This window comes from Lagopus muta, chromosome Z (genome assembly GCF_023343835.1).
Source record: "Lagopus muta isolate bLagMut1 chromosome Z, bLagMut1 primary, whole genome shotgun sequence".
NCBI classification, from domain to species: Eukaryota; Metazoa; Chordata; class Aves; order Galliformes; family Phasianidae; genus Lagopus; species Lagopus muta.
In genome coordinates, this window is record NC_064472.1 from 28,344,578 (window position 1) to 28,370,737 (window position 26,160).

Genomic DNA, 26,160 nt, shown 5'->3' on the forward strand with positions numbered 1-26,160 from the left:
CACACTACGTATTTAAAATTACTTATGTTGGTAACTGACATGTATAGTTGTCCACTCCAGTCGGGGAAGCCAACCATATAATTACACTTTCAATTATTAAATTTATACAGTAAAGCTTACAATAAATTCATTTAACTTAAACGATATCATTTATATTTTTACTTGCAAAAATAATTTACTATAGTTCTCAGGGAGAAAACAGTTTTTGCATTATATTTTTGTATTTCATTCAGTATTCTTATGATCTTCCATCTTCCATCTTCATGTTTGATCAGTCTGGAAAGGCTGAATGAGGATAAAACATATTCAGGGAAAAATATATTTTTGCAAGACGCAGGGGGATCAGCTGAGGACCCTGGGTTTGTTCAGCCAAAAGCAGAGGAGGCTGACAGGAGGCCTCGTGGCAGCTATAGCTCCTCATGAGGGGAGCAGAGGGGCAGTGCTGAGTTCTGCTCTCTGACAGTGACTGGACCCCAGCGAATGGCACAGAGCTGAGAGGGGTGGGTCAGGTGGGGGTTAGAAAAGGTTGTCCACCAGAGAATGGTGGGCATGCATCAAGCTGCCCATGGCTGTGGTCACAGCCTCATGCTGCTGGAGTTCAAGAAATATTTGGACAGCAAGAAATACGGCCTCATTTCAGGTAGTCCTGTAGTCCCATGTGAAGCCAGGAGTTGACTTGATGACTCCTGCAGGATTCTTCCAACCCAAGCCATCCTATGAGAGCTGTTCCAAAATTAATGTCTCCTGTTTGGCTTTGTTGGCCCACCACATTAGAGGCAAATGGTGATACGGCAGTAGAGGTTGAATGATCCCACCAATATTCCATTACATTTTGTTGCTGTGCAACTCATGCAGCAGAGGGACAGTCTGACAAAATGACGTCTGACATGGAAGTGCGTATGAAGCTGAGGTGTGGAATCCAGTTCCTCCACGCAGAAAAAATTCCACCCACTGACATTCATTGACATTTGCTGAGAATGTTTGTGGAGATCAAACAGTAGATGTGAGTACAGTGAGGTGGTGGATGGTCCATTTCAGCAGTAGTGACAGCAATATTAAAGACAAGCCATGTTCCAGATGGCCGTGCAGATTTTTACAACTGTGGCATGAAGGCTCTTATTTATCACTGGTAAAAGCACTTTGCTAATAGTGGCGACTCTGTTTTGACTGTTTCATAGCTGAAAGTTTTCTCTTTCAAACAGTGTTACTGTGCTCTTTGTTATCTTTTGTAGTTTCCATGGAAATAAACAGAAGGCATTACTTTCAGAGTGACCAACACATGATTCTATCATCCATGAGGTCCCTTCCAGCTTGGGACTTTTTCTGTTTTATGATTCTGTGACATTCTATGATTCTATTTTCTGCTGTAATTCGCTTAAATAGGGAAAATGCAAGAGAAGAAAATACAGTATTTGTAATAGTGCCAAACACCTTTCTAAACAGTATTAAATCCATACTCTTTCCTAAGAATTTTTCCCAATAATTTTCTAACTTCATTACACAAAGGACTGAATTTTTCCAGCAAAATTTCGGTGCTGGATATGGAGAGAGTAGGCTACGGTTGCTTAAAGAACTAGTTAACCAGGTCCTCTGGACATATGCTTCTGAAGGTACAGGGATTTAACGGTGCTGATTGCTTTTTAACAACCATCTTCTAAGAGGGCAGGAGGTAATTCCAAATATCAGAAGTCATTTAAAGTAAGATAAATGTCTGGATTGACTCAGCAGGAATTTTCTTCTCAAGCTCTGACAGAAAAGGAAAATGTATGGACACTGGAAGTAACATCAGGTGATAAGGTGAGCTACAGAGCTGCTGTTTGCCACTGCATAGAAAAAATCAATGCAGCCAAACATCACTGAGAGCTGAAGTTGGCTGGTACTATAAGACAAAACAAAAAGGGTATTTAAAATATGTAAGCAAAAAAAGGACTGGAGGACCAGACGTAACATCAGTCTATTACACGATGAGGATGGTCATCTCATAAATAAGGACACAGATAAAGCAGGGACAATTAATGTATTTTTCACCTCTGCCTTCGGCACGAATGATGGGCTCTGAGGTAGAGGATGATTACTGCAGTAATGATAAACTCCCAGTCAACCCTGCATTTGTTGGAAATTTCTGCTCTGACCATATATGTACAAGTCTATGGAGAACAATGGAATTCATCCCAGGATCCTCAAATTGCTGGCCGATGTCACCACAAGACCTCAATCACTTGTCAGTGATCTTGGCAATCTGGAGAAGTCCCACTAAGAGAAGTCCCAGGAAACTGGAAGCTGACAAATGTCACAGTTTTCAAGTAGAATTACAAAGAAGACCCTGGTAACTGCAGGTTTGTCAGTCTCACTTCAGTGTCTGTTAAAATTATGAAGAAGATTATTCTGAAGTTTCTGAAAAACACCTGAAAGACAATGCAGTTACTGGTCATAGCCAAGACAGGCTCGTGGAAGGGAGAGTTCTATTTAACAAACTTAATATCTTTTCATGACAAGATTACACACATAGCAGACTAAGGGATGACAGTTGATGTAATCTTTTTTGATTTAAGAAAATCTTTTGATACTCTTTCTCCAATATTGTACTAGATAAAAGGTCCAGCATACAGTTAGACAAATATGTAATGCAGTGGGTGGGCAATAGGCTGATGGGTCAGGTTGAAAGGGTTAAAGAGGACTTCATCATGCTGATGGCCAGTCACTGGTGGAGCTCCACAGGACTCCGTTTTAGGGCTAGTTCTCCTGTGCATTTTTATAAACGACCTGGATGCAGGAGTTGAATGTATACTGCACTAGTCTACAGACGAAACTAAATAAGGAGCTGCTGAATCCCTTGACAATACAGTTTAGAGAGATGGGCAATCACCAACTGTGTGAAACTTAACAGGAGCAAGTGGTAGATTCTGCATTTGAGATGGGACAATCCCAGCAAAGGCTGGGGTAAAAAAGGCTGGAAAGCGACCCCACAGGAATGGATCTGGGGATTTTAGCTGATGGCAAGATGAACATGACTCGATGTGCCCTGGAAGCCAAAAGGACCAACTATATCCTAGGATGCATTTGGCTCAGCACTGCTAGCTGGTCAAGACAAGTGAATGTAACACTACTCTGCACTGCTGCAGCCTCAACTTAAGAACTATATGCCGTTTTGGGTGCCAAAATATGAAGTCATAAAACTAGTGCAGGCAACAAGGATAGTGGAATGTCTAAAGGAGAAGACATATAAGCAGCAGCTGATGTCCCTAGGTTAGTTCAGTTAACTAGAGACTGAGGGAAGCCTCATGGCAGCCTACTCACAAGGGGAATGGAACGGCAGCCATTGACCTCTGCTCTCTGGTAAGAGAGACAGGACCTGAGGGAATGGCACGGAGATGCAACAGGGAAGGGTCAGGTTAGGTATTAGGCAAGTATTCTTTTACCATGAGGGTGGTCAGAAATGGCCCAGGAATGGCAGAGATTACAACACCAAGACTTCAGGAATTCGGAAAGTGTCTGGACAGCACTCTCAGAAATATGATTTGAATTTTGGGTAGTCCCGTCCAAATTGGGATATTCTATGATTCTGTGACATACAAGCAGCTATAAAAAGGGATGTGGTATTCGTCAGTTCTTCTGCCACTCTACAAATTTTGTGCATTTTACATAAATGAGGATTTTCTCTCTTGACTTGTCTGAGAAAATGTTAAGACAGTAAAGAGATTGCGGTTCAGCATGAAAAAGAAGTAATGCTTGGGAAGTTATTTCTTTTATACATATATTTTCCTTTTGATAGAACTCTTATCTTTAACGGCTTCCTGCGGTCCAGCATAGAAAGAAACCTATGGCAGGAAAGACAACATAAATGTCAACTTAACTGCCTTTCAGCAGTCTGCAATAATGACATTTCTATGGACTATGGAATAATTCCTTTCTATCAATTTCAGCTGATCTCTCCAAAGTGCAGCAAAATGAATCAGGCTGAATGCTTTGGAGATCAGGTATCTTAGTTATCTTTACGGGTAATAATCTACATGTTACATTACAAAATGAACAGCTCTTCTTTCATTCTCCAATTAAAATAAAAAAAAATCAAAAGGTTTTAAGTACGAAATTATGCCACATTACAACGTAACACTTAGTGCTGAGCCCACAGACAAGCTAGGAAACTGCGTTCTACTTTCTTCAATTCCTGGCCAGTCAGATTTGCACAAACAACACAGTGCAGCTTAAAACTTGCCACTGAGCACTGCAACAGAAAACCGTTCTAGTGCATACTGCAGCTTACAAAAGGCATTTGTTATAATTTCTTAATACCAGAAGTAAATACAATTAATTGCTATGAGAGAATTAAATGTATGAGAGAATTAGTGCACAGATTTATTTTTCCTGTGATATATAAAAAACATTTTACAGGAAGTTTTAAAAGGAATTAATTTTTGCACTTTTGCCAAAGCAAAATATGAATGATGCCACTACTGTCAAGGTATGGAAATGCTGTACCTGCATCCAATAAAGCAAAGAATGGTACGTATTAAAACGCAGTATATAACAAGAACAGTTATACTAAGAACAACTACAGAGTTCACAGGAAACAGTCAATTTCTGAGAAGCTAATTTATTTTTAAATGAGAGTAAGATCTTGGTTTAAGAAGAGCAAAGGGAGCATTTATGAGCCTGATAAATACCAGCTGAATCATTGAGTAAGCTTTGAAATGATAACAGTATCATGCATTGAATAGCCTGACTCAAGCATAGGGCTTAGTCAAGAACAAGTCTTAACATGTTACTGCCTTCATTATCACTTCAAAAAAGGCTGTTACTATAGGCTACTTTTCTCCTTACTTGAAAAATAAAAAGACAGAAACACAATGCTATGGATAGGCTTTTCCTGAAAACTGTAGCAAATGTTAAGTGTAATCTTAAATGTGAAATTCCACATATGCTTCCAAATCTTTTTAATGCAGTTATGTACCAACACAATAACTTTTTAAAAATTAATTATTTTCCTGTATCTTAACTACTCACTTCTTACTAGGGTTTATTAGTTTGTAATAAATCTCTGGCATACACACAACACACACAAATTATAATCCCTTTACTCAGAAGCAGTAAGGGCAGTGCTCAGAATCAAACTGTGGGGAGCTCACTGAGGGCAGAGAGTACCATTACTCATGGACTGGCTGTGCTTTGGTCAGTGGTGGTGAGCAGTCACACTGTGTTATCACTTTTTTTACATATCCTTTTATTTTCTGTTCTCCTGGTAGAACTGTCCTTATTTCAACCCATACGTTTTTACATTCCTCTCTACCTTTATTCTCTCCCCTACTCCACTTGTGTGGAGGGAGGGAGCAAAGGGCTGTGTGGTGCTTCACTTCCTACTGGGTTAAACCACAACACATAGCCCAGTGTTTCTCCAGGTAAAAAGCTAATCAATGACTGATGAAGCTGTAACTTAACTCTCACTTCAGTAATCCATATCAGCTTACTTTCTACAGAACATAAACGTTCCTTTACAAATAGGTATGTTGCAGACTCTTCTCAGTTACACTAAATGATATTAGTGCAGGAAAACATCCACAAACTGAAACTTAGGTAAGGTTTAGGTTGGAATTTAGAAGACATACTTTCATCAGAAACCTATAGTGTTGGAACAGCTTGCCCCAGAAAAGCTGCTGAGTTTCCATTTCATTTTGCTTTCAGATTTCAGCTTATCAGGCCTTGGCTGACCTGCTGCATAAACAGTAATAGTGCTTTCTCAAGGTAGGGAGACCTGCAGTGGTCCCTCTCTAGTGGATTCCTTCAGATGAAAGACAAAGCCTCTGAATATGACTTGATATGGTAACAAGATTAACAAATAAATAGAATGCAACACCTCAGGGTACGAAAGGTACTTACCAGCACAGAACAGCAAAGAACTTTCTACTCAAAGACATAAAAATGTAGTTGCATATGAAATTCAACAATGAGTGAAGTAGTGGAACAGAAGATTTTATACAATTAAATAGCTATTACAGCTTCACAATTCAGTTCTCTCATAAATGGTTGGCATGCAGATCTGCAGATCTGGATGCACTACCTTACTTGTCTATGAAATCCAATAGGGCTTTATTAGTAGACATGAAATAAAAATACTCAATCACATCAACCCAAGATAGTCTTTGCTGGAAAAAGTTCTCTGTCAATGAAGATATTGCTTTTAATATGTGTGAAGAAACTGTTCCTCTTCAGTGTACTGGAACTAATTTTAAGTTTCATTAAGCTTGAACAGTCTACATTCCAAGCCAAATATGTAAGCAGAAATATCCAGTAGCTAACTTGGATGTGTGCAGAATTATGCTCTTGTGTGGCTTGTAATTTACATTTCCAATAGCACTGCTTCTATACATTAATCTGAACTGCTAATTACTATTTTCTTTCAAATAGTGATGAGCAAAACCGTGTACTTTCCTCCAGAAATACAATGCATGGCATTGAGTACAAAACAACAATGGCCTAGACAGAGGACAAGATGTAACTCGTACCCCGTTCTACAACTAAAATTTTAAAACACAAATACAAAAAAAATTGAAGAAATGTGCTGAATGTTTCCATATGTGCACACAGAGACATTCAACACATTTTGAACTGAAAACTTACCTTTTAAAATTAGGTTTCTGACATCCAGAGCAGCCAGGGAATGCTGACTCCACTCTCCGTGATGTCCCAACATACACTATTCTGGCATACTCATCATGGAACCCCAAAGCAGACTGGAGCCAGGATACTGATATATGGGGTAAGGACTGAACTTTATAGGGGAGGTTTTTTTGTTTTGTTTTGTTTGTTGTTGTTGTTTAAATAAACACACACACACACAACCACAATATTATGCAGTTTTATAAGATTTTCTTTAGTCTTTACTTTATATCCTGCGGATATAAAATTAAGAAATTTAGAAATCTTATAAAACCATGCAATATTGTTGAAAAGGGGTGGTGGTGGAGGGAGAAAACTTACCTTACCCTTAATAGGCCTGCTCCATTCTGCAGCGGGGTTCTGTGGTATATGTGACATCACCAGTCTAGCGTTTTCTAGTGATGTCACATGGAGAGGGAGTTGATCTGCAGCTGCTTTGGACATCAGATACCTAAAGAAAAGAGATTAATAACTTTCTTCAATTCAAAGATTGGTTGATACTGAATGCTCTTCTTAATCAATTTATAGGCCATATTGTGGTATTTCAGAACTTCAGTGACAACTTTGATGAAAAAAAAGGAATAAATGAGATCACTCACACTATGCAACCACATCTGTAATACAGTATGTTTTCATTTTGAAAAAGTTTAAGCGTTACTTTTTAAAGTTTAACTTCCTTCAAGTCAAAGACTTGTATTTACCCTTGGCAAGTCCTTCTGAGCATTTTATCTACCAACAGCTAGCCTCTGGCATTATTAGAAGACTGTGATGGAACAGTCAGGAAGAATGGCTGGCAGTAAAGCATAAAACAAAATCATTCATGACACCTCTTTATAAATTATATCTTTGAGCATTTATCTATAACCAACAAAGAGACTGGTGAACATCTTACGTCAGCAAGCAAATTTTTTGTTGCTATTTTGTAAGACTTCAGCTTGCACTTCCATTACAGGAATCCAACCAAAGTATATCCTGGAATGGTATCCCAGACTCTCTTGTCAAATATTGCAAATAAATGAGAAAATAAACATACAATATCCTAAGAAAAAATAATAATATTTGCTAATTGGCATGTCCTCATCTCATTATTTACTTCATTACTATGTCCCTGTTTATTTGGAGGGGAGTTGGAATAGATGATTTTTAAGGGTCCTTTCCAACTCAAACAACTCTGTGAAATGCTCATTAGACAGACATTTAGTCATTTGGGCAGAATTACTACTAGATTATCACTGCATTGATCATCTCCCAAATTTAAAATTCATTACCAGCATGATTTCACTGCTTTTTCCAAACTAACTCAGAACACTGAAATTAAGCACCACTGAACTATCACATTTCTCTCTTAAGTATGAGAGCTTATATATACTAACCTATACTTCCATAATGCATCAGGAAACTGTATGCATACAACATCTTGTTTACAAAAAAGCCACTTTTTCTTTTAATCTATTAATTATTAACTGTTTATCACTAATTTCATCTTTCTTAACTGTAGATATACAAACATTTCAGTATTCTTCAGCAGACCATGTTAAAGCCAGCTGTTTTAACTACCCGTGCGTGCTGACAGGTCTTACCTGATATTTCAAAATATTCTGGTTGATCAAAATCCAAAGCACTACAAAATATTCTGAATACACGGCAGTATCTCTATGATGAAAATGTTTCACATTAAATGCATGACTACCTACTCATATGTTTGGCAGAATTCATATCTACACATCTAGAATTGTGAAATATAGGTGATAGAAGTGGCCTAGGTGAAGAATATTAGCAAACATTTATTTGCAGACTAATCTATATACCAGGAAAGGCATAAAAAATTGTGTGAAGATAAAGCAATTGTGAAAAAAAATACTTAGTACAGGTAGCGCTGAAGAGGTACTGAAGGAGCTAAGAAAAACTGAAGAATAGGACAAAAGTGTGGAAATGATATGTAGAAGATAGAAATAGCAGGGAAGTAATTCTGTGGAAAGCTTTAAAAATCTGAAGCCTAAATTTCCTTCAAAGTGTGCAACTAATTAGCCAACTGGTTTTTCAAAAACTGTACATCTCAATTTCTCCTCAGAAATATGCAAAACTGTGTGAATGTAAAAGTGAATTGAAAAATCTTATTTCAGACTCCAAATTCAACATTTTGGACTCCTATGAGTCCTTTAAAGAGGCAAGCAAATCAGAAAGAAGTAATAAGAAACTATTATGGAAGTGATTAAAATACAAATCAAGTTTTTAGAAGAAAGGCTGGAAAATGAGAATTAGATCCATTACAATAGAAGCTGCATAGCAATACAGAACATAGGCTGAAATTAAAACAGTTTGTTTGAGGTGCAAGACTACAAGCAGGTCCATTAAAACTATGTTATTTCCATAAAGACTTGCAACAAAGATCTCTTAATCTAAAGTTTAAACTAATAGCAAACACAGATTTCTCATACTATATTATTTGTTTGCATGCACATTAATAAAGTAATATAATGCAAACAAGTATAGCAGAGGCTCCTTACATTCAAAATTTTCAAGTACAGTATATGCATATTTTTTTATATATATTTTTGGTTGCTCCAAAAAATAATGCCTCCTGTTTATTTCCATGGAAACCACAACACAGTACAATAAAATTATTTGATATAGCAAATTCTCAGCTACAAAATACTGGATTTCTACACAGTCAACACCAATAGGTATGCATCTTTGGCAGTGATTAACAGGAGGCTGCATGTCGTGCTCATAAAAATCTGCACTAATGGAAGTGACCTAGTTGTGCTGTCACCATTGCTGAAATGCACCACACGCAACCTCACTGTGCTCACATCCACTGTTTCATCTCCATAAGCATTCAGCAAGTGTCTATGAATATCAATGAGTACTGAATGAATGAATATCAATGCATGGAGAAATTCAATTCCACAACTTTGCTCTGTAAGCGCATCCATGCCAGACGCCATTTTGTCAGAGCGCCCCTCTGCTGACATCTGTCACAGGGCAACAACATGTAATGGAATACTGGAGGAAAGGTGCAAGCTCTACTGCTGTACCACCAACATCTGCCTCTGATATTGTGGGACAATATAATAAAATAGGAGTATTACTTTTGGAGCAGCCCTCATATTTCACTGGCGAAGGAATAAGAAGGAAGGAATGAGAAGGGAAAAGAATATGGAAAAGAAGCCTAAATCAAGCTAAAAACTGAAGAAAATTTAACCCAGTAAAATCCCTGCGCAACCTTGTAGTAACACAGTGCCTCTACCACCAACAGACGGTAATATTTCTTATTTTTTTTACACAGAGAGAAAGTTTTAAAAACTCATTTAGTAAATTAGCCAATTTGCATTATTTTTGCCATATAGAAACATTGTATTTTTAAAGTAATATGATGCAAATCAGTGAAAAAAGAAAATACTCTTCCCTTACTTTGGACACTTGCGTTTCCTGTGAGCAAATTTAACAACAGCCTGTTTCAAATTTCAAAAAAAAGCAAACCATCAGCAGACAGAGGAGATACTGTTCTACCCTGGCCCACCATATTCCTGTGGGATTCCTCTGTGATCTCACAAACTATTTCATGTCTGAAGTTCTAAAAACTTCTGATCTGAATGAGTGGGTTTTTGAATCTTCAGATGCACTCCCAAATACAGATTTCCATAGCTGGTATGGATTTAAGGGCTGCACAGAGCCTAAGTGTGCATTCTGCACTTCCAAGACTCATCTACTTAGAAGATATTCACTGTTTGAAAGTACAGATAAAGATGTTCATCTGTGATGGGCAGTACAGCTGACTAACTGAAACCTTGATGAACAACATTAGAAAAAAAGAAAAAACCCAAAACCTTCATAAAGGAGGTTTTTATCTTATTTTTTACTATGAAGTCAAGAACACAAGCTTGTTACACACCTCTGCAAAATAATACAACTTCCAGTTTTTTTGCTACAAACCCTAGTTAATCGTGAACTTGACTCTCTATCCTTCCTCTCACCTTTGTCTGATGTCTCCTGCAGGGACAGTCTGGTGCCTTCTACTCTGGAAAACCCTGCCTTTTATCATTTTAACTTTATGTACTTAACCATGGGAATCCTGGGCTCCAGCTTCTCTTCACCCTCAAAAGACACTTACCATCAGGCTTGCAAGTAATGATTCAAATCCAATGGTGCTACTAAAATACAGTTTTGCATTTCAGGAAACACAGAATCTGTAAGTGTTTATGCTTCCTCCAGGTGATCTGTGTTCTAACATAAACATAGAGCAGTGTCTAGAATTGACTAACATTGTCACAGCCCTGTTCATTTTACTACAAACATGTTAACCATAAAGTTAGGTTCAAAATAACATCTGAAAAAAAAAAAAAAAAAAGTTCACTACTTGATACAAGCATCTATAATCTTGTCACAGTTTCATATTAAACAATAGCAAGAAACCATAAAGATTATTTAAATCATGCTGTAATATAAAACAGTTAAATACACAGAACTGATTTACAGAGCATCTTAACATTTTCACTCAAGCAAACTCCAGTGACTCCAGATGTCTAAAGAAGTTATTATTTGAATTATCTGAATGGCAGCAAAGAAATTTCCATTCACACCTTCATCTGATTTTACCTGACAAATCAGAAAATATACTAAAAAAAAAAAAAAAAAAAAAAGGATTCAAAATGTCAAAAAACAATAGTTATCTTGTGTACTTATCAGGACAGAAAGTGCTGTTTTGCATTTCTTAATTCATTTGCTACGTACAGCACATGTCTAAATGCCTAATTGTCTAAATGTCTAAATTCAAATGAACTGTCGTGTTTATATGTACAGTCCAAATTTTCAGCAAACTCAAGGTAAAAACAGTGTACAATCTCAAGGGAAATGTCTCTAGCCAGCACACTCTACTTCAGTTATGGCTGTCTACTGACTAGTGGTAACTTCCACTGCATCTTAACCACCACAGCATTAGCAACATAGCAGAAAGTTTTTATTTGAATCGGATTTTTCTCTTGTAATTTATTTCCCTATCCATTCAATTTTTATGCTACTTTTTATTCACACTGCTTTAAAATGAAAGGATGTTAATTATCAAATGTAACACAGAAAAAGCACAGCAAGATGAATTTTTTAAAAATATGTGGCATTTACACCAGCATGCACACACACAAAGCCCACAAAAATAAATAACACTTTCTAAGTTTTTAAAAATGCAAGTTCCTCATTTAAAACAGTTCCTTATTTCCTAACTTTTCAGATAAACTACAGGAAACAAACAAAACCAAATAAAAAACACAGCAATTGACAAATGGCTTCTTAACAAATTAGCACACCTCAGGGGAAATAAAAAGCACTAGGGTACAGTTTTAGATTTCCTTTAAATATAAAACATTTTCTACGCAGCAAAATTAAAACTACCAGAAATTTAGCTTACATCAACAGTTTTAAGGCAATTGACCAAGGTCTGACTGACTGTAACTCCCTGGTCAAAAAACTTGTTGTGCTCCACCATGCCAAGCAGTGGCATGAGAGAACAGTTTAAAAGCCATCATCTAAGATACTATCCCAATGAAACGTAGCACTCAATGATAATTCAGTGTAATAGATGCACTAGAGACCCAAAATATAATTGCATTTTAGCAGTGAGCAAGGCTACTAAATAGAGGCAGAGACAAAAAGCTCTACTATTTCAGTGCTGGCACTCATTTGTGACACGCCTCCACACTGCATGCTACATTTGACCTGATGAAAACTTTAAGACATTCTAAGAGAATCATAAGAATAAGGAAATGGAAAAGTAAGATCCAGTATTGTGTACTTTCCTGTAAAGGTAGACTAAAAGCTTAGATCTTCACTACTCAAAACAAATTCTTTACAATTGCAATGACATATCATATCATTTCAGAATACAGTGTGGGCAGATCCTTTGCCTAGACTTCAGGAGATGCCCTTGGAAAACTCCTGAAGTATTCTCTCAAGTTCTAATATGCCATTTTCCCTTTGTTTTCCCTTACAGTGCTCCTCGCACAACAGATGTAACAGAACACAATACTTATGACAAGCAGCAAAGCACCAAAGCTGTAAGACACTGTATCTTACACACTCTTTGTAAAGCAATCCTCCATCGTTTTACTCAGAACTTATACTTCTTCCATTTGATTCAAGTCAAATAAGTCCTCCTTCTGCATCTTCAGCTTACTTTTTTCCATCAAGGAAGTAAAATAAATAATAAATCAGCTTAACTTAGTTTCTTCTCTCCATCCTGAAATTTATTAGGTGGTAAGGAGTTGAACTGTTTAGTAGCTGAAGGGATTGAGAACTTCAGAATACCCCTGGCTCAGACTGTAATATCAGTAACTACTACAACTGCCACAGAAAAGCACTTCTTCAAAAGGCAGTTTGACTTCTTTTTGCCTGCAGATGCTCAATTCTGTCCTCAGAATGATCCTTTGAGCTGTGGCAGGACACAAGTGGTTATTTGTGCAACTCCAGGATAAACTGCTCAAGGATACTAACAGACTCTCATGCAGTTGAACAAAGAATTTTTCTACACTCCCTTACAGGGTGGTAGAGAAAACAGAAGCTGCCAGAGACATGGAGAATAGGAACTGTTTTTTGGCAGCAGTTTTTGCTTATGTCAGTTGAAGGCATATGTGAAATTGCAGCCTCATGTCGGAGCTGTGGCTAGAGTTCAAGAGTGAAGTAGCCTGGAAAGAGCTAAAACTAAGACTCAGCTTAATGTTGAAGAGTTGAGGTCAAATTTCATTTTCTTCTCTAAACAGTTACTTCAAGCTTGTAGTAATGCAAATCTCATAGTTGTTATAATGAACTCATCAGCAATCAAACAGAAATGTAAACTTTTTAAATGTTATATTACAGTTAATTCAAAAAGCATTGAAGATGATCAAGTGAGTACAGAATTGAACTGTTTTAATCAGCCAAACAGTGAACATCATTTGAAACAGGTTTATTATTTCACTGCTGTGGGAGGAATTGGTAGTAATGCTCACATCTACAATTATCCATATCCTTCCATTACAAAACCTTGATCTAATTTGCGCTCCTTCTGCCAAACAAAACTTGTTTGAACTAAGAATCTCATGTCATTCCAAGCTCACTTCTGAGAAGTGTCAGATACCACCAGTCCAACTATGTACAAAAATTGCCAGCAAACAGCATGTTTACTCATGTTAAAGAAGTCTTACAGCTCAGCTCTTCTGTTACAGCCTCCAATACTTCCAAGTTCTAGAGTAGAGATTTCTTTTCTGTCATCAAAACAACTACTACGAAGCAGTAATACAGTGAGACCACCACCATTTTCATCATCTTCAGGTCCAAAAAAGAAACAAGGCCACGAAAGCCTCAAAATTATCATAATATATCATATTAAAATACATTTTCACATTAAGCCAAATTTGCATTATGAGAGAGCTATGTTTTACGAAAAACATTAGGAACTTCAGAAAACCTGCAAGAAACTCTGTTATGGATGCCACTGTCAATTACATCAAAGATGAATAAAGAAAATCTGCATCTCCTCCAGATTTGAAGTTACCTAACTTAATTATGCATGGTGTTATTGACATACAAAATGCAACTTTAATAACCTCCCTTGCAAAATGTCTAGCCAAGTTTGCTGACTATTCACCTAACTTAAAATCTTTGTATTTTTTTAAAGTATGCAATCTGAATGATTTTTAAAATCAACATTTCACTGTTCCTTTTTAATCAATTCTTCAGCAATTAATCCTACTCTTATTTCTTCACATAATATTTCTAACACCATAGATGTTTAAAGACTCAAAACACAGAAATGTGTGAGCACACAGAAAAATTGTTCTTACCTCACAACTTCTGACCACTGAATGAGTTGTATCTTAACCCTGTATTTAAGAGCTTGTTGGTTTTCTAAGATGGTGTGATTAGAACTAAACATAGTATTCCTGCTGAAGTCATGCAACTTATTTACATAATGACATTATCAGATTTCAGTTCAAAGAGCGATTATGACATATTTAGCATTTGTATACCCTTGAAGAAGTCTTGTTGGTATAATTCTACCAGTAGGAAAAGTCTCATCTATAATTGTATTATTAGTATGCTAATGTGTACTCTCATTTTTGTCTTTTTCTTCTATGGTTGACACAGTCTGTTTGACAACCACTGGACAATCCTACATTAAAACAAATTTGCAATTTAGCAACTTTAACTTCAAGTGTCATCTATCTTTATTCCTTTAGATATCGTAACAGCTATTACACTTACACGCCTCTACCATCTCTCCAATACTCATATAATTAAAAATATAAGTTACTTCTGATCCAGACTAAGGACATTCACACAAATTAGTGACGAAATATCCAAGGTACAGAAAAAGCAAAATTTTTAACCACTACTATCCATAGAAATGTCACAGAAACTTCTGCCAAAAGTTTAATAGAAAAAAAAAATCAGTACTAGGAAGAATTGGCTGTAGGGGACCATTTCAATTAGATATACTCTCCTATTCAACCTATTTCCATACAAAACACAGAATCACGGAATCATTTAAGTTAGAAAAGCCCCTGAAGACCACAAAGTCAAAGGTCAATCTAACACTATCAAGTTCACCTCCAAATTACATCCCTAAAAAACAAATCCATGTATCTCTTAAACACCTCCAGGGACAGTGACTTCACCACTTCCCTAAGCAGCCAATTTGAGAGCCTTGCCAGCCTTTCCATGAACAAATTCTTCCTATGTTCAATGTAAAGCTCTGCTAGAGCAATTTGAGGATGCTTTCTTGCATCCTGTCACTTGCCACATCTTCACTGCAACCTCCTTTCAGGTAGTTGTCGAGAACAATGAGCATTCTCTTCTCCAGACAAACATCAGTTTGTGGAAGATTGGCTGGAAAGCTGCCTGGCAGAAAATGACCAAAGGGTGCTGGCTGGCAGCTGGCTGAACATGATTACAGCAGTATGCCCAAGTGGCTAAAAATGCAAATGGCATCCTAACCTGCATCAGGAATACCGACGTCAGCAGGACCGTGGAAGTGACTTTTCCTTCTGCACTCAGCACTGATGAGAATACATCTTGATTACTGTGCCCAGTTTTGGGCCTCTCATTGCAAAAAAAGATATTGAGTTGCTGGAACACTTCAGCAAAGCATATTTTAATAGCTTATTCAAAAAAATAAACAGGGTTAGGAATCCTAATAGGCATCTTAGAGGTTTCAGGGAAGATCTGATAGATTTGAGAACTCTGCCTTGTAATTACTCGCTGGTAAGAGTTTGTCTTAAGGGAAGAGGGCACACATTTAATAGAAACAGACTGCTTCTTCTAAGGTATCACAACTGCTTGCAATTTTTTTCTGGCAGTGAGAAGTGTTAAAATATAGTTAATGAATTCCCTTATAAGAAAATTGCGAACAGAACAATACATACAGAAAAGATTAAGATTAGAGTATACAGGCACCAACCATACTGAGGCTTCATGCAATCAATGAGAAGGCAAAAAATCTTCAGCTGACTGGCACAGTTTCACATTCATACAAGAGAAAACTTATGTCACATACCGATTTCTTTTTAATGTCCTCCAGATCTTTGAGTTCATTCTCAATCTTTGTGATTAATTCCCTGAGTTCATCAAGATTAGTGCAAATAAGCTAAAAACAAAACAAAACAAAAAAAATGAACACAAACACTTGGTAATGTAGGACTTGAAAAATACACAATGAAGTTAAATAAAATCTAAAAGCTCATGTTATTATACAGTGCCAACCATTTGGTTTTTATTTTCTTAGAGCATTATTTTTTTTTTTTTAAGATCTTATTGAAATGAACACACTTCAGATACAAACCATATATCTCTGTATATGAGCCTCCTTTTCACAGTGTAGGTTTTTCCTCCAAGCTGCAGTGAATGAAACAAGTTACCAGATTTGTCCCAAGTACAGCAGTGAGCTGGAACAGGTTTGAGTATCAAACAAAAGCCTGCAGAATTAAGTGTACTAGCTTTGCACTATGCTGTTCTTATAATGTTGCTGCTCTTGTTACAACTTTCACCTGAACAGAACCTCATCTATTTTACATGCAGAATTCATAACCTAGCCGTATCTACAAAATCTATCTCTTTCAGTAAAAGCAGTATATCTGGTGCTCTCGAATTTCTTCTTATTTCTGTCCTTAAAAAACAGCTTTTTACATTCTTCCTGTAACAAAATGTCTGTTATTTACTTTAACAAATTTTTAAAGAAACAATAATGATCTTTAAGTTTTGGCTTACTGTCACTTACAGCAATTACAGACTTACTAAACTGGAAATTATTAAGCTGTTAGGTTCATTCAGGTCACTGTAAGTTAAGACTTGCTTATTTCTGAACATCTCTATGTAGAAGTGTTTTCATTAGAATTGAAAAAATCTTTGAAATAACATAAGAAAAGTCAAATCCAAATAGGAAAAAGAACTACCAATATGCTACCATGATACAATTTTTACCCCCTATTAGTGATTCACAACAATACATCTTAACTTCAATTATACATTAAATACTATAATTTCTAGATTTGGAACAAGTTCATTTAAAAAAGCACATCAGGTTCTTTCATTACTATAACATAGAACAGACATGTGCTGCATGGAAGGAAGTTCCAAGTACGTAGCTGCAAACCAGAAGGCAAATTAATGATTTTTCTTCTTCCACCTAGCTGGCAAGCAAATCTACGATACATTGTAATTATGCAAAAATCTGCAAGTTTGTCACATCCCTGGTAAGTAAAGGAAAACATAAACAGAGAATTCCCTTACACAATTTTAATCCATTCCTTTGGAATTCATTTTTTAAATTGCATCACTGCCTTTTGTGTTCTCCCACTGTGTTATGAGTCAATGACCAAAGACAAAGCAGAAGTACGAACCAAGGGAAGATATCATTAATCCAACTCTTTGCTTAGAGGCTTATATATAGTAAGGCAAGAGTTTTTAAGGATGATTTCCTTTTAAGGATGATTTCCTCTTAAGATTTTAAGGATGTTATCAGTTGAACACTGTCCTGAAAATACCAACTGTATTGGTAAAATACTGTATCTTTACAACAGAGCTCCTACACGACAGCAGGTATTTCCTGTTGTGTCTCATAATGTGACATTATTGTGTCTCACAGTGTGACACACTGATGTTTCACTGCTCTTGGCTCGTGGCTGTTAACTGCCAGAATGCAGCAATTCAACTTCCAGCAAGGAACACTGATTTTCTGAATTGGTTTGTATGTTTTTACAAGTGAGTTATGTGATCATAAGAAACATACTAAAGTTACAATCTAATCTTCCTATCTCTCTCGGAGAACACGCGTTCTAATTACGCATCATGAGAAAAATAATCTTAAAGAGAAATACATGCTTATTACTTGAAGGTAGTGAAAAGTTAGTCCCTATTCTCTAAAATATTACGCAGTATCCTAACTTTCCGGGGTGCCAGCATTTCCGTTAATGTACATGTCCTGCACACTGATCATGTACATGCTCACTTTGACACAGGCATTTTCAGATCAAGCACAGGACTGCATTTTTGCAGGAAATAAGTATTCTGTTTTTCAGTTGAATATAAAGGAAACTTCAGAAATTCTGTTTTCCAGTACCTGTTCAAATTCAGTGTTGAACCTTTCCCACTAGATACAATCTCAGATCTTAGTAATCTCCCAAAGATTCTCATTGGATCTCCAAGGAGGAATGGCAAGAATAAAACATCTCTCCAGATTTTTGCAAGGAAATATGAGTACCATTCTAACTTAGTACCATTCTAAGTGATCTCTCAGAATTTACGAATGAAACTTTTACCATTGTTTTAAAAGTGCAATCTGTAAATCTGTTTGTAAATATACACCTTGTGTACACCCCTGGATTACGGATGCCCCCTCCTTGGTTCTCTTTAACCAGCTGGAACTTCAGCCAACCTTTTTAAACATAATGCACTTTAGTGCAGTTTTGCTCCCAACTTCAGGCTGTCTGCATAATGATTTTAAGTTATACTTTAACTTCTCACTAAACTGTTCTTTTACTGAAACCATTTCATAGTGGAAAATATCCAGATATTCTCCATTTCAGATCTGTATTTATTGCAGACCACAGCTGATGAAAGTTAAGACTGTTAAACACAGTCACAGAAAAGCCAAAACATTAGCCCAGCTCCTTACAATGCGTGTTCCTTCTTTGGTTATGATACATGTAAGTCTATGTAGCTGCATGTGTATATGTGCACAGGAAAAGAAGGAAAGAATGAGAGAAAGCACTTAGAACAATACATTAGTAGACATGGGTCAGGGAGAGAACCAACAACTCCAACTTAGTAACCTTTTAGTACAGAAGTATAATTATTGTCTTTTTTTTTTTTAAACATTAACAGGAAACATTAGTATAAACTTGGAAATGAGAATTTCTATTAAAAGAAAAACTGTAGAACCCAACTTACAAACTCATGAGCTGCCAACTCACTTTTTAAAATAATTTCCATAATATTAAAAACGGCACTTTTTTGTGCTTTTATTTGGTAAAAAATGATTTAATTTACATCTGCTTCTTTTTTTATTATTATTTTTAAACAGCTTTCAGTTAAGAACTTAGTATAAGGTCTGAAAATGCCTTATTAGTAGGCACTGATCTGTGCTTTTTACATCTTGTCCATGACATTTGAACTACAAAAGTGAACAGAAAACTCACATGATTTATTTCCTCAAAAAGATATTTAAAACTGGCATTGTAAATATTAGGATTAGTTAGCATACTTATATATATTCTGTTGTTGATTTTGTTTTGTTTTGGTTTTTTTTTTGGTTGCCTTTTTTTTTTTTTTTTTTTTTTTTTTTGTTAGGAACTGGTTTTAATGCACAGTTTGTCATTTGTTCTCTGTGATTGAAAATATCAAAATACGTAATAAATTTTCTCAGCATTAATGCTGCATTTTGATCTTCGGGTAAAGAATTTCCACATTTATACTGAAGCATAGGATCTACTCCTAGGCAATAAGATCCATTGTGGCTATCTTTATTTTATTACTTTCTTTCTTTCTTACATTTGTACACTGAAGGCATATAAAAGAAATTATAAATTTTTGAAAAGGTTTCAATTATTTGCTTCTTCCTAAAACAGCTGCTATTTACATATGAATAGCAATATTTTTGCAGTTGTACCCTCCCTTGCATATCTCACTGTATAAACTTGTTTCATTAAATATTTTAAAACATATTCTCAACTTTAAATAATTATGTTGTACCTGGCAATTCATGCATGTGGAAAAGAATATCAAGACACGTTTTACACTGCTTTAGAAGTTTCACATCTGCAAATATGGTATAAAATATGAAAATATTTGAAACACCGTCATACTAGCCCTATCTATCCTCCTGAAAAAAGCAGATAAATAATTAAAAAGTTCCCTAAAAAGATTAAACTGCCCATACTGACGATATATCTTACCTTCATCTAAAACAGATTTAAAGCCTAGTTTTTATCAAAAGAGCTGAAATTACTCAGTTACATTTTAATTAACATTTTATATAGGTAAGCATAAAATGTTAATTTAGCTTTTAAATGGATACATAAACAAACAGTTTACTTTGGTTAGATATAAAATTAGGCCAAGCATTAGACAACATTTTAGACAATTTGTAACTAAACTACATAAACCCACAGCATGCAGGGAATGCATTGAGAAAAATACACTTTTTTAGACACTGTCTACATGACAGTTGTAGTTTTATGAGGTTTGACTGCTTAGAATAGCACAGACTGCTATCTCAAAAATAAGTTTTTCTTAAAAAATGCCACCAAAAGAGACATTTAATTCAAGTAGACATGGATATATAAACTGTGACTTACAACTTAAATGCTTTCATACTTCTGTTACAGCACCATAAAAAATACATTGTTATAACCACCACTCTCTTATTTGTGCTTTCTGGTCTAAAGTTCATGCGCAGATAAGAGGTAAAAGTTACAGACAAGATGAACATGTGAAGGTACAGATTTTTTCCAAGTTCTTGAATAAATTAAGCTAGATTTCAATTCAAGGGGCACAGTGAAACATATCATTAAACTGTATCAAACCAAACCAGTAAAAACACTAGTAATTTTATCCTAGATTGTATCTTACAAATTACATCATCAACTTCTGTTTTCCAGGTTTGGTCCTGCATCATACTTACCTGAGATCTTAAAACTTTTTATGTACTATATAAGATGCATATAGTAAAAAATGCTAAAACATTCTCTACCAAGAAAATGTGAAGTGTGTCTTTAAAAACACTACTGGAAGCACACCTTTTAATCGAGAAAAGGAAAATCCACCTCTCAACTAGGATTTACAAGACCTATGTCAGACAATGAGGGACTTAATTTGAGGGACAGGTATTCAGGTTTCAAGAACTTAGAACAAGAATTAAAATCACTTACCTGAAATTCTGGTATGGCAGACTTTGTGACGCCTTTCCTCTTCTTTGTGATTGCTTTTTTAGAAACCGATTTTTTTCCTTTTAAGATTAAAAGAGAAAAGCTTCATAATGCTGTTTGTTGTACTTCATTAATAAAACCAAATTACATACAGACTTTAAAGTTAAACTGTAACTACCAGGTTGCTAACGAGTGCGTCATGTAAACACATCGAATCAGAGCTAGACTCAGCAAGAGCAAACATTAAACTACAAGTATCTGTGGGGCAGTTCTTTCACACACACACACACACGAAAAAAAAAAGAGCAAAGAACAAACTCATTACAATGCTCATAATATGCCACCTAAAAATTACGAGAACACTGCAAGAAATTATTTAAGTATTCATAGAAGAAACGTTCACATCACTGCTCTGGAAGGAACAAAATCCAGAATTTATGCCACAAACTTAAGAAATATAGTATCTTACCTGCAAGGTATGTTCTCTGACACTGCAAAGTGAATCATACATTAGGGTCTGGGACATCTATATGTTACAGTAACAAACACCCTCAAAGAACAATATCTAGAAATTGCCAAATGGATATACTGAAGTTCTCAGTGAAATCAGAATACTCACAGGTTATTCTGGCAGTGGCAAAGCATAATATTTTAGAAGAAACCTCATGTTCTCACCACACAATTGTGCCATATTGTAATACAGATATAACAATTAACTTTCTTTTAGGCAAGACAAGTTGTGTAATGCCTGAAGTATCAGGATTGATAGTTCGTGAACACTTCTCACATCAAGTAGTTACATCACCCAGAATTATGTATGCTTCATATAAGTGACTTCCTTATTCCTACATTCATACGGTAAACTGCAACAAGTCCTCTTCTGACAAGTTCATTTAAACTAAAGCCACCACTGTAAGATTACCACCATGCTCACATTCTAAACATCATCTAGAAACCTAAAGAGTCACATGACATATGCTGAATTTATTGTTAGACGTAGTCATCACATGGTACCTGGTTTAAAAAAAAAAAAATACACTAATTTTTCAATTTTGAAAATACTGTCCAGAATTGTGGTGGTTTTTTTCCTAATACATGTATGTGCAAATACACACATGACTTTATATGAAAACAACTCCAACAGTAATGCCTCATATTTTATTATATTGACCCATGACTCAAGTTTTTGTCAGTAGTATGGCTCTGAAGGCTGAACCTTTCCACCAATATTCTGCTATGTTATTGCTGTGCAACAGATGGCAGCAGAGGGGCAGTCTGACAAAATGGCATCTGACATGGAAATGCATGTAAAGCAAAGGTGTGTCCTCCATGTGGAACAAATGGCACCCATGGACTTTCACTAACATTTGACAAATGTTTGTGGAGATCAAACAGTGAATGTGAGAACAGTTGAGGTGGTCAGTAGTGTGCTTCAGCTGTAGTGACAGTGGCATGAACAGCAAGCCACGTTCCTGACAGCCATGCATAGCTGTCGCATCACCAAAGGAAGAGCATCTCAATCAGCTCACCTGTACAAATCAGCAGCTTATGACAAGGGAACTGAGCTTCAGTGCGTTGGAAACAATGGTGACAAAATTTGAATATTGCAAAGTCTGTGCCAAGTGGTCCCATGAATGCTCACATGGTAACAGAAATAACATTATATTCAAGTTTGTCAGGTCCTACTGAACTGATATAAGGCTGAAGATGGCAGTTTTGTGGATTGTATCATAACTGATGATGAGATGTGATGTCACCACTACGAGCTGCAGTCAAAACAGCAAACCATGGAGTGAACAACTACATTCCCCAACACAGAACATATTCAGAACACAGTCCTGTGTGGGTAGTGATGTGCACTATCTCTTTTGGGATAGGAAAGGGATATCCTTCTGGATATCCTGGAACTTAGACAAATGAACTCTGATCACTAGACCACAGCCCTGACTAAGCTAAAGGCTTGAACTTCCAGAGAAGACTACCTTTCTCATGCAATACAGTAACTAACACCAGGCCCTATAGTAATCTGAAGACCATGAAGCACAATGCCAATCTTGCCTAAACTCTCCTATTCACACCTCCTGCACAGTCCAGATTTGATGCCTTCTCACTTCCATCTATTTTTCTGATGAAAGATGGACGGCAACATCTTCTTAGCAACGAGTTGCTAAGAAACAGCGGGTCACCTCTGCTGGAGCCAATTTTTACAAGCATGGTATTTAGGCTGTTGTTCACAAAATGCACAGCTAATGGTAGTGCCTTTGTTGAAAAAACAGCATTTTGTAGCTCTACTGAATAGTATTATCGTGCTCTTTATATCTGTTGTAGTTCCCATGGAAATAAATAGGAGGCTTTACTTTCACAGTGACCAACGTAGGTATAGAGGCAATTTAAACAGAATACATTGAGATACTGATCATATCTCAAGACACTCTATCAATCATTAACCAAAACAATGGGAACAGAAAAATCAAAATTTTATTTTTAGTTTACTATACTATGTGATTTCCAAAACACTCTAGCTGAATCTGACACAGAACAGTGCTAGGGCAGGGTACAGGATTGGACAGACTGCTGCTATAAACCTAGACCTGAAAATCCACTTAATGAAATGCATGAAAATTAACGAGTCCTCAGCTACCAAAAGTCAACACTCAAAGACTTAACATTAGAGAAGAGTGATGAAGGTATAGGTGCATCTTTATTAAAACAATGACCTACACATGTTGAAAAAAAAATCCAAAATATCAACATTTTAGGGATTCAGATGCATTAAAAACATATTTGGTATGATTGAAAACAGTGCTGTTCATTAAATGAGTTAAAGCAGACATCTAATACAAATTTTTGTGACAAACTCTGAAGATGTCTGGACACACAGTGGTTACCTAATGCTGTAAAAGAACGTTATCTGGCACGAGCATGAAGGGATAAAAACATGAGGCTGCCAGGCAATCCTACATTATCTTTCTTTATATAAAGATAGTTCTGAATGGTCAAAAAGAAACATTTAGTTTTGAATATTTTCAACATAACGTTTTTTAATTAATATTTGCTTGAATATTTTCAACATGAGATATTATATGATGCAGCATACTTTGAAAAAGCAAGTGGTAACAGAAATATATTCTCTCTTAGCACCAGTACTGACTTCCAAAAAAAGGGCAAAAATAATTAGGAAGATTTATAATTAAATACCAAAAGACCAAGTAAATATTTCTTATTTTCAGGAACATCTGAAATTGAAAAGATTGGGATAGCAAATAAAGCAAGAATTGAAAATTTGATTACAAACATTTTGAAGATTACCTCTTACCTGTTTTTAATCTGAATCAGGGTTAAAAATTTCATTTTCTTTCTTTTTGCTAATGAAAGAAAAGTCTGACATAAGGGTGATCAATGGCTGTCTAATAAAATATACATACATAAGACTAATAATTATTTAACAAGCTGACATAACTCTGTGAATTAGTAAGATATTTGTACTGCACAGCACCATACTCTCTTTACCATTTGGAGACTATAAACACCAGACGTCCTGTGGTGCCAGCACCGAAAAAGAAAACCGAACAAATATTTGCACTATGTAAGAAAATCATTATGTATAACAAACTAACTTTGGGAAAGTCACTGTCTATTTCAATAACATCCTTATAAAATAACAATTTCAAATTTGAAAGAAAGAAGCTATTGTTGCAATAATGATATATTTTTTTTTTTTGGTTAAGAGTAATCTCGGGTTTTCAATAAAAAAAAAGCATTCCTTAGTCACTAAGTTACAAAGGAAATTTTTGCTCTAATAGCTTGTCAAAAAAATAAAAAACAAACAAACAAAACATGATAAAATAAGCATTTAAAGGAACTTTTCTTCAGTACTTCCTGAGACAATGCAGCTGCACTTACTCATGTGCCCTTTTTCCGGACTACCTTTGGTACCTTAGTGTAAGTGAATTTGAATATTTTGAAGTGAAAATCTTCTGAAGTTATGAAAAATTAGTCTTCCACAGAATAAATCCACACAATCCACACAATCTGAAACTACGAACTGATAAACAAGTATGTTCTGCATAGACAACATCGATTGTAAGATATGGTTGCCCCTACCAGCTGCTTCATATTGGCCCTGTCACATACAAAAATAGTCACACTAATACTGAAGTCATGCCACCACAAAGCATAGCTGCTTGTCTTGAACTGCCAGGCTGAGGTGGGCACAGATTCTGTATGGACAGTAAAATCAGTAAAGGGTTGAACAGATTACTATTGTGAGTAGCAATTTCTTAAACTACTCCAGTATCATCTGCTAGAGCTCCTTTACCCGTGATCTTAGCTAAAGAGACTGTTCAAAATAGTTTACTCACTTCAAAGATAGAAGTAATGCTACTGAGAGATGCTAAGTGTATTTTGAGTCATAGCACACTGTACCCTTCAGACCACGCTCAATGTACAAATATATTTAAGCAATCACAGCTGGAAAAACAAATATGAAAAATAAAGAAGGAAAAAAAAAATCTAATGAAAAAGTTGATACACATTGTTTCATTAAATTACCTATAGTGATTCAATGTGACCTCCCTATCTCCCAGTTCTCAGTCTCTCGCTTTTACTAGATGTGATTTAGAAGCCATTTAGCAATAATTCAACACATAGACTAAAGAAATAATCATAGAATCACAGAATGACTGAAGTTGGCAGGGACTTTTGGTTCCATCTGTTTGAAGTCCTTTTCAAGTAGAAACATGAGAGCAGGGTGCCCAGTTCCACATTCAAGCATCTTCTGAACGTCTCCAAGAAGCAGATTCCACGACTTCTGGGTAGCCTGTGTCAGTGAATGTGCAGTCATTTCGGTAGAAACATTCTCATAAAGGGATGAGGTGACTCAGTAGATAGACTTCTACCTTTAGATGTCTTCAAGAAATAGGTAGACAAGTCACAGTCAACGTGACCATTTTTAAAAGTGCTGCTTCCAACAAGGAGCCAAACTATGTGGCCTCCAGAAATTCCTTCCAACCAACTTTTCTATCACTGTGCTGCTTATCAAAGACTGCCATGTAGAAAATACACATGCTATTACAAACACATAGCAATCAATAGTGCTAGAGTGCAATGCGCA

The 26,160-nt window shown here is 36.0% G+C and overlaps 1 protein-coding gene across 1 annotated transcript in view; it reads right to left on the minus strand.

Moving 5' to 3' along the window:
- KIAA2026 (KIAA2026 ortholog) overlaps positions 1 to 26,160 on the minus strand; it is a 60,660-nt gene that overhangs the window by 12,070 nt on the left and 22,430 nt on the right. Inside the window, exons 4-5 of the mRNA XM_048930726.1 lie at positions 21,051 to 21,127; positions 16,181 to 16,270 (exon numbers count right to left, since the gene is read on the minus strand). Of these exons, the coding sequence (XP_048786683.1) occupies positions 16,181 to 16,270; positions 21,051 to 21,127 (167 nt within the window). The remainder of the gene's footprint in view (positions 1 to 16,180; positions 16,271 to 21,050; positions 21,128 to 26,160) is intronic.